The 13,626-nt window shown below is 41.4% G+C and overlaps 1 protein-coding gene across 3 annotated transcripts in view; it reads left to right on the top strand.

Annotated features, from left to right (window-relative positions):
* Positions 1–13,307, top strand: part of SUGCT (succinyl-CoA:glutarate-CoA transferase) — a 316,900-nt gene extending 303,593 nt beyond the window's left edge. For all 3 annotated transcript variants that reach the window (XM_027712013.2, XM_027712011.2, XM_039378409.1), the window contains one exon: positions 11,598–13,307. In XM_027712013.2, the coding sequence (XP_027567814.1) occupies positions 11,598–11,761 (164 nt within the window). In that variant the 3' untranslated portion in view covers positions 11,762–13,307. The remainder of the gene's footprint in view (positions 1–11,597) is intronic.
* The last annotated feature ends 319 nt before the right edge of the window (positions 13,308–13,626 follow it).

The raw sequence follows: 13,626 nt of genomic DNA, 5'->3' as shown, positions 1-13,626 counted from the left end.
CAACCTCAGGGTCAGGCTGTGCATGTTCTTCAGTGTGCATTGGCTTGCATCCCTGAATTATCAGTTTCATGTATCTGGGCTTCAGCTGGTTGCCTAAAAAGTAAGGAAGAGCTCATCTGCAAGGAAGAGCTCATCTGCTCCCAATCTTATGATGCACAGCTGACCAACAGCTTTAGTTTTTGGGTCTCTGAAGATCAAAAAAATCTAACTTATGGCTGGAGTTAGGACACAGGAAAGGACAAATTGGTGTACTGAGGAGATACAGACACTTTCTGGGTTGGCTGGCATGGCTTATTCCAACATGCAGGCTCATACTAACCACAAGGCATGGGACTTGGAAATAGTTTTCACCAGGCTTGGTAGGAGGGCCCCGAGGAGCTGCTTCTCTTCCTGTTCAGCTAGGTGCATGATTCACCTTCCAGGATCATGTGAGTATGTTGCAACTAGGCAATTCTCTGTCCTTACAAGAGGCTTGTTTCAGATAGTATTTTAATTTTCCTGTTACGAGGAAGGAAATAGGAGCACACATATCACTAATTACTCTCCATGAGGTACAAGAGTTAAGGCCTTTGGGTTTACAGTAAAGATGTCTACATGAAACAATACATGGCTTGTCCTTTTAAGTATCAGAGGAGGTTTAGGTAGGCCATCTTAACCCCAGCCCTCTTGTGTGGAAACAGTTCTGCTTATGGGCATTTCAGAAATTCATATATTTTATGCTCAGAAATAACCATTATAGTGTTACCTCCTGCGTAGCACAAGCCTTTCAGCCTCACTCTATAATTTCTGCATTAGGTACACAACCTGTGGTTAACCCACAGCCTGTGGTGCGATTATGTATTGAGTTTTGTATTGATTCCAGTATGACTTTAGACAAATATGTTTTTAGCTTGTATTTTCAGTAGTTTAGGCTTGCTTCTGCAGGATTTCCCTTTTGAATTTTTGCAGGTATTCTCCCAATTACTCTTTTTTACCATGTAGTTCTTCAGCTCCTTCCTGCAAGAGCAATTTATGTTAAATTAGAAGTCTTTAATTTCCTTGTCTTGGTCTTGCACAGCCTGAATACGTTCCACAGTATTGTAGAAAAGATGTGTAGAAGAAGTTGTTCCATGAACACTGGAACTAAATATTGTTTTCCTTCAGACTTACATCCTTGATAAGCTCTATATGTAATCCGTATGATGACCCGAACTATCCTCATGTCCTTTATGCCTTGTCTCCCCAGTGGAGTACAATATGTGCTAGATACATCTTACAGAACTGTGTCTGTACTTACTGGTAAGCCATTTGCAGCCAAACAGAATATATAACAGCTGCATTCTTTATGGTTTTTTTTTTTTTTTAATGTCATCTGGGCAGGAATTTGGCCAGCTGGCCTTCACCAGTTGCCATTTTTCACAGCACTGGTAAGAACTTAATTTTCCTTGGGATTTCTACGCTTTTGTCAAGATTGACAGGTTCAGAAGTTACTGTGTATGGCAGGGACAAGGCAGACAAACAGGTGAAAGAAAGATAGCAAAGACACATAAACTTGTTTCCTTGGGAAATGGAGCTATAGATTATTATCTAGAGAATTCACAGTTCTTTAAAATTTATACCTCTGGGTAGTCTTACTAGTCATCTTCCTTCCTGTATTTCTTTGAATCTTCTCTTCAGGTCTATGGGCATTTTGGTAAGGAGTGGGACCATGAGAGACTGTACAAAAAGTTAGGCCAAATTTTCAACATTGTGAGGCAATACATGTGGGAAGCTGTAGACACCACCATACTGCAACTTTTTTAAAGCTTTTTGGTGCCAAGAGCCCTCTCACAAAATTGTGTTACTTGAATACTGCAATTATGTGGGATTACTCTAAAATATGCAACCAGAGTGACTGAAATTATTTCCTTTACTCCAGCAGTCATGCAATATTAATTAGATACAGTTAGTATGGTGATACTATGTGTTTCTTTATATGCAGCTTCAGGTAAGAAAGTACTTTGATAAATTTTTTCAGAATTATATAGTGGATGCTTTGAATGCCTCGGTGTTGGTTTAAAAGTGGCCTAATTTTTAAACACCAATCTATAGGTATCACAAATAATTTATGTTTATGCTCTGCCTGTCAATTCATTCTTCTCACAATGCCTCAGTTTTTACATTCTTGACTTTTTAAAAGTTGGATGGTCCTCATACCTCTCCCATGGAAGTCAGTATTGTCCAAATGACAAAAGGTATCAGATGGTGTGTAGATATTTCTAATGTTGATACTATTTACTGCCCTACTGATTTTACTGTTTGCTGTTTACTGTTCATTTATATCTGTGTTTGTATGGCACCTAGAACAAAGTTTACTTTTTTATTGCCATTCGAGAAGTTTGTCAATCCTCTTCACTCTCAGTTACTGATTCCTAGTAATCCTGCCAAAGTTTTTCACCCTCTCAGCTGTGCTGGATGCCAAGTGAACACTTTGTATGGCTGTGCTCTAAGTGGGGGAGGAAATGGAAGCAGCAGTGAGGGAAGGAGGAACAAGACTTCAAATATTATCTTCTTAATTGCTTTTTCCCAATCTATTATGAGTTGTTCTTAAAAGGTAAATCACCAGCTCTAATGTAATGCAAAAAGAAAGTATTTTTCATAGCAATTAAATAGATTCCTGAAAAGTCCCCCAAGCTCTTAAACTTTCATATCTATGGTAAGAAATAGAAAAATGTGGGAATTTTCCAGTTAAGATGGAGTGGATCATTAATTCTGAGGATTACCTTGAAGCCTTTGTGTACTACTTATACTAGCAGGGCTTTGTAATGAGCTTTTTTGTCTGTGTGTACTTTTGTACTTTGTGTTTCATCAAGGGGAAGAATCCTGGTGTAAAGGCACTGCGGCCAGGCTGGGCTGTACTATGTGTGCGAGCACACCATCTTCTCAGCTGTGAATAACAGATTGACAGACATCATGGCTGGGACCAATGGAAAGAAACCATATACTCAAAATGAAGTTTCCCTGGTCTAGTCCTGGTAACATATCCCTGCACACATCAGTTCCAACACACAAATATCCTTCCTAGCAGCCATGAAGCCCCTTTCATTGATTTATTTGTATCATTTTCCTTTTCATTGCCTTAAAAGTCACTGCTTCTTTCCTGCTGATCCTCCTTTAGGCCAGTTTCATAACCAGCTGATTGCATGCTCCAAACACTTGACCTGTAGTGTATATGAGATCTGTGTGCAAATGTATTGGCTTTGGGCCACTGCTGTTAGCTGTTAATGATATTTCATTGGAATTGCAAAACCGTTATGTAGCAACACCATGTTATTGGAAGAGGCACACGTGTTTGGTTTGTGTGGTAGGTTGACCCTGGCTGGATGCCAGGTGCCCACCAAAGCTACTCCTAGCACTCACTTCCTCAGCTGGTCAGGGGAAGGGGTTGAGATAAGGACAGCGAAAAATCACTGTCATGGGCAAAACAAACCCAGCTTGGGAAATATTTAATCTAATTTATGACCAATCAAGTCAGAGTAGGATAATGAGAAATAAAACTACATCTTAAAAATACCTTCTCCCCAACTCCTCCCTTCTTCCCAGCCTTAACTTTACTCCTAATTCTCTACCTTTTTCCCCACGGTGGCACTGGGGAATGGAGAATGGGATTTGTGGACAGTTCAGCACAAATTTCTGCTGCTTATTCCTCCTTAGGGGGAGGATTCTTCACACTCTTCCTTGTTCCAACATGGGGTTCCTCCCACAGGATACAGTCCTCCACAAACTTCTCCAATCTTTCTCGTGGACTTCAATCTTTCATGAACTGCTCCAGTGTAGGTCCCTTTCACTGTTTGCAGTCTTCGAACAGGCTATTTTAGCGTGGACCCCCACAGAGTCACAGGTCCTGCCAGCAAACCTGCTCCAGTGTGAGCTCCTCCCTTCATGGGTCCACAAGTCCTGCTGGGAGTCTGCTCCAGCATGGGTTTCCAATGGAGTCACAGCCTCCTTTAGGCATCCATCCACCTGTGCAGGCATGGGGTCCTCTAGAAGCTGCAGGTAGATATTAATGCCACCATGGACCTCAATGGGCTGCAGGGGCACAGCCTGTCTCACCATGGTCTTCATCAGGGGAATCTCTGCTCTGAAAACTGGAACACTGGATGCCACTGACTGTGGCATCTGCAGAGCTGATTCTCTCACATATTATCACTTCTATCTTCTGGCTGATGTTCTGCAGAGGTTTTTTTCCCCTTCTTAAATATGTTATCCCAGAGACACTACCACTCTCCCTGATTGGCTCAGCCTTGTTCAGCAGCAGGTCCATCTTGGAGCCAGCTGGCATTGGCTTCATCAAACAAAGGGAAAGTTTCTGGCAGCTTCTCACAGAAGCTGCCCCTGTAGCGTCCCTGCTACCAAAATCTTGCAATGCAGTTCCAATATAGTTTGTTTTCATGTGATTCCTACATCTATATAAAATACACTGTAAGCTAAGGTAGAACTAACTAACAAGTGGTGTTGGGGTTTTCATTGCTCTTTTTTTGCGAATGTAGGTGATACATTTCAAGCAGAATGTGTACACATCCATTAGCTCAAATTTTCCCTTTCTTTCCCTTGTCCCACTTGAACAATAAGAAATAATCATGACTTTTCCCCCGAGCTTGGCTGTCTCCAGGCTTGATTCCATCTACATAGTTTGAGAGCTAGGTTGCTTCAATATGCTCTAACCTGTGCTGTAGAAAAAGTGTTATCCAGTGAGTCCTGCACAATGCTGCAGGACTGCTATTTGTCAGGACAAAGCAACAAATATTACCTTTATCCACTTTTATATACTGTGCTTTACACCTTTAATATGATTCGAATTCAACTTTAATTTCTGCTACTTGTAGAGTCAAACTGACTTTGCTTCTGCAGCCCCAAATCTCAGCAATGCCCAGAGACACATTCCAAAGACTGCCACATGTTTCACCTGTTTAGAGTGAGTGTTCAAAGGCATTTCTTGCAGGACACTTCCTCTGGACCTGTTTCAGTAGTTTTATCTCATTTTTGTCTTTTGCTTTGATGACTTCAGTATGTTTTAAACTAATACCTCGGTTTGATGCCTAGCAGTACCACAGTAGATAGGCCCCAAAGAAACAGAATTTATTAAGAAGACCTTTAGTTCGATTATTCAAGATATCTTGGTACAATTTTCGTTGTGGTTGCAACTGATACAAATTTTGATTTATTGTTGCACTATTAACTCCTGTAGGTTATGTGGTGTGCACAGCATGTATTTTAGCAATGTATCAAAGTCAAAATGATGATGATGATTATGATAATAATAATAATAATAAAAGATTAGCCTAGAATTTAAAGGCAGTGAAAGAGCTCTTTGTTTTACTGGCAGTAATCATAGCAAAAAGAGAAACAGGCTTCTTTTAATTTAACAGGACAAAGGTTAAATCACAGCTACACCCCTCATTCTTTCATTTTTTCAGGTGACCATATGTGTCCCTTTAATTTCATGCCTGAATTGAGTATAGTGTCCTGCTGACAGCCAGGATGCACAGGTGACTGCTGCCTTAACTCCTCCCATCAGTCACCCTGCTTCTACCCTAGCAAAGGCCTGTTTTCCTCTGGAAGGCTCCCTGTAACTCACCCACATGCAAATGCTTTTGACCTTAATTAAAGCAGTTCACCTCTCTCTGCCTCTAGGGATGGTTTCCTCATAAGGCAGTTGTGTTTAATTAACATTTGCATAGCATTCTGCTGGTTGCTTTCCTGGAGCGTTGTTCAGTAGGAGCGTGGGATTGCTGAAGCCTGACTGGCAAGCTTTGCACCCTCCTAATTGACACAGAAGCCAAGTAGAAGTTACACAAGGAAAGAACAGAGAATCGTTAATGATGGATCATTAGCAAGTACCTCCTTTGAATGAATGTAGATAACTTTATAACTCTATTAAAGTGAAAAGTAGCGTGATGAATTATGCATCAAACAATAAAAGCTCAAGGAAGACACTGGTTTTATAATTGCCATGCAATTTTCTAGCATGCTCTAGTTTGTAAGATTAATTTTCTTTGGGAAGCATGAAGCATTCCATGCCTGTTGTGCACCTAATGTCAGTTTTGGTTTTCTCTTTTAGAGATTTTATTCAACGTCTTTTGATATCACTGCAAAAACTCCCAGGTTTTGAGATCCACACCTAAAATAAGATTGCTTTATATTCATTATTTTTTTAAATAGACATTGCATAATAGTTTTGTGGCTATGTTGAATTTTTTGACTAATAAATTTCTAAAGGGAATTTTTGCTCTGAAATTATCTTCACAAGCATTTCAGTTGGCATAGAGATCATTCCTGTGGCTTGCACTAATGCCAGTTCATCCCTCAGTCACTCCTAAGAAGTGGAATTAATACAAATATTGCCTAGTGATGTCACCTTTCCCTTTAAAATGTACTGATTTCTCACAGGAGGTTTTCTCTGAAAATCGAACTCAATGTTTTCAAAGTGGGTAGAATCAGAGAAATAAAAAAGTTATCCCTGATGTGAGCTGTTTCTTAGCTTTCATATTATAGTGGGTAAAAGGGACATATATTATTGGGTTGAAGAGATTGTGAGATCTAATCCATCAGCAAGCCCCAGGGATCAGCTATGCTTGAATAAATCTTGTTCCTAAAGACCTGATTGATAAAAACTCCACAACCTCCTCACATGTCTTGTTTCATCATTTTGCTACCCCTACCATCACAGAGGTGTATTTTCATTTCCTAGAGTTTCGTTTGTTGCGATTTAATCAATTATTTCTCATTCATCATGGACATGAAAAAGGATTTATTTCCTCCTTCCAGAAAGCTCTCATGGATATTGGGGGGTGTTTTGGGTTTTGGTTTTTTTGTTTGTTTGTTGGTTTTGGGTTTTTGTTTGTTTGGTTGGGTTTTGTTTTTGTTTTTCTTTTGTTTTTGTTTGTTTGTTTGTTTGTTTTGTTGGGTTTTTGTTTGTTTGTTGGTTGGTTTGGTTTGGGTTGGGTTGGGTTTTTTTGGTTTTTTTTTTGGTCAGGGGTGGTGGTTATTTTTTACACTCTCTGAAAACGTTTGAAGATGATTTTCTCTGGCCTTTCTCTTTAGGTCCATGATCCCACATTTTTCAGTCTGTCTTGTTTCCTGTGATAATTTCACTTGCTGTCCTGTAGAAGCTCTCAGGTGTTCCAGATGGCTGTGCAGTGGGGGCCCCATACCAGACACTGCTCCAGCTGTGATCTGCCAGCTCTAACTAGAGCGAAAAGATTATTTCATCTCTCTTGTTTGAACATCCCTGGATGATTCTTGCCTTTTTTACAACAGCCTGATGTTGTTGACTCATCTTCACTTCCTGATCTAGAATAACCTCTAGCTATTCCTACTTTGCTGTGTGTCCCCTGCCCTGTATTTGTATAATTAAATGTAGTTCCTTCCCCTTAACGTTATTGAATTTCACCCTGTTTTATCAGAACATTTCTCCACTGTAGCCAGGTCATTGTGAAGTCTGTTTCACAGCCAATTTTAGCTTGAAGTCCTCAGAAAACTGAGCAGGTAAGACCTGAATTCTATCAGCCACCCCACTTAAAATACATGTCATCGCAAAAACTCTCTCAATGATTTTTGAGTGGTCTTGGCAGTCCAGAGAGGTCCCAGCTGACTGGAAGCTGGTGAATGTTGTCCCGATTTTCAAGAAGGAGGACCGTGAAAACTACAGGCCTGTCAGTCTCACTTCAGTGCCTGGTAAAGTTATGGAGAAGATTATTCTCGGAGGTATTGAAAAACACCTGAAAGGCAATGCAGACATTGGTTACAGCCAGCATGGCTTCATGAGAGGAAAGTCCTGCTTACCAAACCTAATTTCCTTTTATGAAAAGGTAACCCACCTAGTTGATCAAGGGAAGCCAGTTGATGTCATCTTTTTGGATTTCAGTAAAGCTTTTGATACTGTCTCTCACAGTATCCTTCTGGACAAAATGTCCAGCATAGAGCTGGATAAACACACCATGTGATGGGTGAGCAATTGGCTCACAGGTGGAGCACAGAGGGTGATAGGAAATGGGGTGACATCAGACTGGTGACCTGTCCCTAGTGGGGTTCCACAGGGCTCCATCTTAGGCCCTGTGCTCTTCCACATCTTCATAAAGGAATTGGACGCAGGACTAGAAGGGATACTAAGCAAGTTTGCAGATGACACAAAACTGAGAGCAGCTGTTGACTCCCTCAAAGGCAGGGAGGCCCTGCAGAGAGATCTCGACAAATGAGAGGACTGGGCAATCACCAACCATAGGAAGTTCAACAAGGGGAAGTGTTAGATTCTGCACCTGGGATGGGGCAACCCTGGTACAGACAGACTGGGGAATGAGATACTGGAAAGCAGCTCTGCAGAAAGGGACCTGGTGGTCTTGGTCAATGCAAGTTGAATATGAGTCAGCATGCCCTGGCAGCCAGGAGGGCCAACTGTGTCCTGGGGGGCATCAGGCAAAGCATCACCAGCCAGTCAAGGGAGGGCTGGTATCCCACTGCTCTGAGCTGGGGTGGCCTCACCTGAATATTGTGTGCAGTTTTGGGTGCCACAATATAAGAAAGATATTAACTACTAGAGAGGGTCCAAAGGAGGGCAACAAAGATGGTGAAGGGCCTTGAGGGGAAGCTGTATGAGGAGTGGCTGAGGTCACTTGGTCTGTTCAACCTGGAGAAAAGGAGACTGAGGGAAGACCTCATTGCAGTCTACAACTTCCTCGTGAGGGGAGGAAGGCAAGCACTGATCTCTTCTCTCTGGTGACCAGTGACAGAACCCTAGGGAATGGCCTGAAGTTGTGTCAGGGGAGGTTTAGGTTGGATATTAGAAAAAGGCTCTTCACCCAGAGGGTGGTTGGGCACTGGAACAGGCTCCCCGGGGCAGTGGTCACAGCACCAAGCCTGACAGAGTTCAAGAAGTGTTTGAATGATACTCTCCAGCACATGGTGTGACTCTTGGGGGTGGTCCTGTGCATGGCCAGGACTTGGACTTGATGATCCTTATGAGTCCCTTGCAACTCAGCATTTGAATTGGGTCTGCCTGAGCTGCAATTTATTTCCCCATAGTATTCCTCACAGTGCTGAGCTTTGCACTGGTAGCTAGAAGGGTGTTGATAACACACCGGTGTTTTGGCTACTGCTGAGCACAGCATCAGCACTGTAACATTCCTTCCTCAATTGAGGGCAAGATCCTGGGAGGGGACACAAGCAGGCCAACTGACCCAAACTGTCCAAAGGGATATTCCATACCATGTGATGTCAGCTCAGATATAAAAGCTAAGGCAAGGAGCAGGAAGGCAGGCATTCATTGTCTCCAGTGGCTGCCTGTTGAGGAACTGTTAACACGTGCTGAAGCCCTGCTTCTCAGGAGTGGCCGACCATTGCTGCTCATGGGAAGTAGAGAATAAACCCTGCTATCTTTTGCTTTGCTTTGGTTTTGCGCATGCAAGCTTCCACTTTGCTTTCGCTTTAAATAAACTGCCTTATCGCAACCCACAAATTGTTTTCTGACCTTACTCTCTCCCCTGTCTGGCTGGGGAGGGGAGTGATAGAGCAGCTGGGTGGGCACCTGGCATCCAGCCAAGGTCAACCCACCACAGCATTGAATCATATTCTGTGATTCTGTGTGCTGGTTTTGTCTGGGGTAGAGTTAATTTTTTTCACAGTGGTTAGTATGGGGCTATGTTTTGGATTTGTGCTGAATATAGTGATGATAATTTAGAGATGCTTTTGTTATTCCTGAGGAGTGCTTACATAGCGCTGCTTTACACAAGGCTTTCTCTGCTTCTCGTATTACCATGCTGGCAAGGAGTCTGGGGGTGCATGGAAATTTGGGAGGAGATACAACCAGGACAAGTGACCCCAACTGACCCGTACCCTATGACATTATGCTCAGTATATAAAGTGGGGGGAAGAACGAGGAGGGGGGGGACATTTGAAGTGATGGCATTTGTCTTCCCAAGTAACCATAATGTGTGATGGGGCCCTGCTCTCCTGGAGATGGCTGAACACCTGCCTGCCCATGGGAAGCAGTGAATTAATTCCTCATTTTGCTTTATTCCTGTGCGAGGCCTTTGCTTTCCCTATTAAATTGTCTTTACCTCAACCCGTGACTTTTCTGGCTTTTATCCTTTCTAATTCTCCCTCCAATCCTGTTGGTGGGGGAGTGAGCAAGCAGCTGTGTGGTCCTCAGTTTCTGGCTGGAGTTAAACCATGACAGAGGGTCACCTAAGCTGACTTGATGTCTGGGTGTTAAAGCTCTGTATGTAAGTTACTTGTCTACCCTTTCCTTTGTGGAGGAACATGAGTGATCACAATTCATCTGACCAGGTTTAGTCACTTACCAGTGTCTTAGAAGAACTACACTCTAAGTGTGTCCTTTCATCTTCAGTGTCTCCAAAGAGAGTCTAAGGAACTAAACTTCTATATCTAGGTTATTGGCATATAAAGTTATATGGGATATATCTCACCTCCAGCCCTTCTCCTGGTGGAAAGACAAGAGACTGCATACACTGTTTGTTCTTAATAGGTACATTCTGGCTGTTACTCATCTCCTGAGTATTTTCATTGTGATTGTTTGTTTCAGCATTGAATGGAAGTTAAATGATTTGGTCTGCATTCCCCAATTCTACCTCCTTTCCTTTTTAAACACAGAAACCATGTCATAGAATCCTCTGGGTTGGAAAAGACTTTTAAGATCATCGAGTCCAACCATTACCTCTTCGAGGAGCATACTCCAGAAACGTACCAAATCAGCATACGCTGAGTTGATACCTCACTTTTGATCACAGAGTAAATTTGTAGCTCATTCTCTCCTCTGAGATTGGTGGTAGTGCTATAGTTACTTGTCCTCAGGGAACTACACTGAAATCTGTTCCGTTCACTACAGTGTCACTAAAAAGTGAGATCTGACTACCTGCAATTGAAGATATAGAAGTCTTCATATCATTGCCAGCTTTCAGATTTCCACCTTTGAAATTCTTCTTGCCAGAGTAGATAAACCATTGTTGATTTTCTTACAGCTGCTTCTACCTGTATTTTTGATAGAAAATGTAAACCAAGCTGGGTAATACCATTGCTCTATGTGCTGTCAGTTCTATGTCACTGCAGGATAATGGAGCACTGCAGAGGTACTTAAGCTGTTGCCAACTGGAGATGGTGCTTTCCATTGTCCATGCACTGCTCTGACATCAGTGACAGTGTGTTAACATCACATTTCATTGTGTCTTTATGCCTGTCCTGCCTCCTGTTGAAGACAGTCTGGGGATTTCTGTACCACATCCTGTTGAGTGGGCTGGGCATTGTCTTTGTCGTTCAGGTAGCAGAGAGTGGCAGACCTGTGACTCAGAGCACTCTAATATACATGTCACTGGGAAAAATGAGAAGATTTTCTTAACATTGGGTAAATATCCATCAGCTCTGCATTTGAGTGAACTATTTAAAGCTGGTTTATTGGTACATTCTTAAGAACTGGATTTTTTTAGTAATTCTAGAATATAACGTTTCTGTGATAAGGACTGCGATTAGACTGATGCAAAAATGAGATACTTTCCTTTAAACTAACATAGACATTTCAACATAAATATGGGTAGTAACTCTGGAAAATAATTTGCTTTTTTTTACAGGACCAGGTGTCCGATACAGTGAATTTGATGTGTCACATCCAAAACCACCTCCACTTGTTGGACAGCATACAGTGGAGATACTGAAGAGCATGCTGGGGTATGAGGATGATGCCATAGAAGAACTGCTCCGCACTGGTGCTGTGGCTCAGCATGAGGTCAGATAAGGAACATTAGCTACATTCCTTCACACTGAGTTCACATTACTTTGTCCTCTCTTTGCTCCCTTCAGTTTCCCTAATGGGACTCGAAGAGAAGACATAATTTAATTCCTAATTTTCTTCCACGTGTTTTTGTATGATTTTAACACTGATGTATCAAATAAACAATCTCATGCTGTCTGAGTGAAAGATTTTCTTGTGGGGGGTTGGGGGTAAATGTAATTATACAGTCCTGTGTGACTACTCATTTTCTGTACTTCATATGGAAAATGGAGTTCTTATCATACTTACTGTAATTGCCTAAACATTTGTCCTGAGAAAGACATGATGTTAGTGAAAAGAAGCAGAACCTTTAAAATCTGTATACTAGACTCTGCACTCGCAGAAGGCTGCCTTATACAATTATTTTAGTAGAGAATCTTCTATTTACAAATTGGTCTCATTGATTTTGAACAGAATTATCAGTCATGAACTCTTTGTTCATTTCTATTTTAAATCAAGGGTAGAGTAACCATTGCAAAATTCACTTTTATTTCCTGGTATTCCAAATTACTAGTATGTCTTTATATTACATTGCATAGTCATGACAATCCTAATATGTTAGCAGAAAGAAGCTGAAACTGGCACAGTTCTTCAGTTATGAAACAAGCCTATTCCAAGACCAGTTGAGAGACAAACTGTGGTTGAATAGCCTTTTGTAATTTTATTTAGCAAGGGTACTCTTAATTAAATATTGATCCACAGAAAACCACATGCTGAATGTCAAATACCAGAACTTGCCAGACATCTCAGTCTGGTTCTGTGGGTACTGTAGGTACTGATTCCTATCTCTGACTCCAGTTGCCTTCCAAAGCACCTTCATTACAGAGAAAACACAGGTTGAAATCTGTGCAAAACTTTCGACTCAGTCTCACCTTCATGATTAAAACATGGTGAGAGTTGACAGACCTTCCTCAAAGTTAGTAATATCATATCCTTCAGTAAGGTTGCTCTTGAGAGTAAGGCACTATGCAGTGGAAGAAGCTGGAAGAATTTGATCCATGAAACATATTAAGGAAAAGATTAAAGAGCCATTTCTTCTCTACAAACCAATCTGGCAGTTCTTCACTCACAGAAGACATCCCATTCTCCTCTATTACAGTATCTAATTTACAGATAAAGTAAACTCAGCATATGGAAAGGGTATAACCTTTGTTGTGGGCACCCTAGGAACAAGGCAAAGCCTTTCTATTCCTAGAATGAAATAAAACTAACTCAAATTGACACTCAACACATAATGTCCATGTTTCTCTCAAAGTATCGGAAACAGGCCTGGCATTGTAACTAGCTTGTCACTTTGTTTTCACTCTAACAAACAACATCCTCTGTATTACATTTGAACTTCACAACTCTGCGTTACCTTCTGGGGGAAGAAAAAGAGGTTATTACATAATCAAATTGCAGTGGAACCCCACTGTGGCTGCTCATTTTTGAAGCCCAGTGTGTTTTGGTTCATTTGTTTGCTTGTTTTCTCTGGGTTTGTGTTCCTTCTTTTTTTTTTTCCCTCAGATCTTCTCCTGTTTTTTTTTTTTTTTTTTTCTCTTGCACTGCATTCCTGGCACCAAACACCATACTCTGTCCATGTGCTAAAGACATCATGAGATCCTGGAAGAGTGACTTCTAAAATAAATATGGAAATAAGTCTGAATTGAGAATTGGGACACCATAAGGGAAGAATTGAAACTGGATTGGAAGAAGTTTTGATACAGTCCACCTTCCTTTTAATCTAAGGGGAACATCCCTTTTTCTGATGAGAAAAACAGCAATTTGAATTCAGCTTCACATAAAATGGATAACCTGATATTGAACTAAACTTTGTTTATTAATGAAAA

The sequence above is a fragment of the Pipra filicauda genome, unplaced genomic scaffold (assembly GCF_003945595.2).
Source record: "Pipra filicauda isolate LSUMZ 115617 unplaced genomic scaffold, ASM394559v2 scaffold137_size4652046_pilon, whole genome shotgun sequence".
NCBI classification, from domain to species: Eukaryota; Metazoa; Chordata; class Aves; order Passeriformes; family Pipridae; genus Pipra; species Pipra filicauda.
The sequence above is the reverse complement of the archived record's forward strand: the minus strand, read 5'-3'. Positions and strand labels throughout refer to the sequence as shown.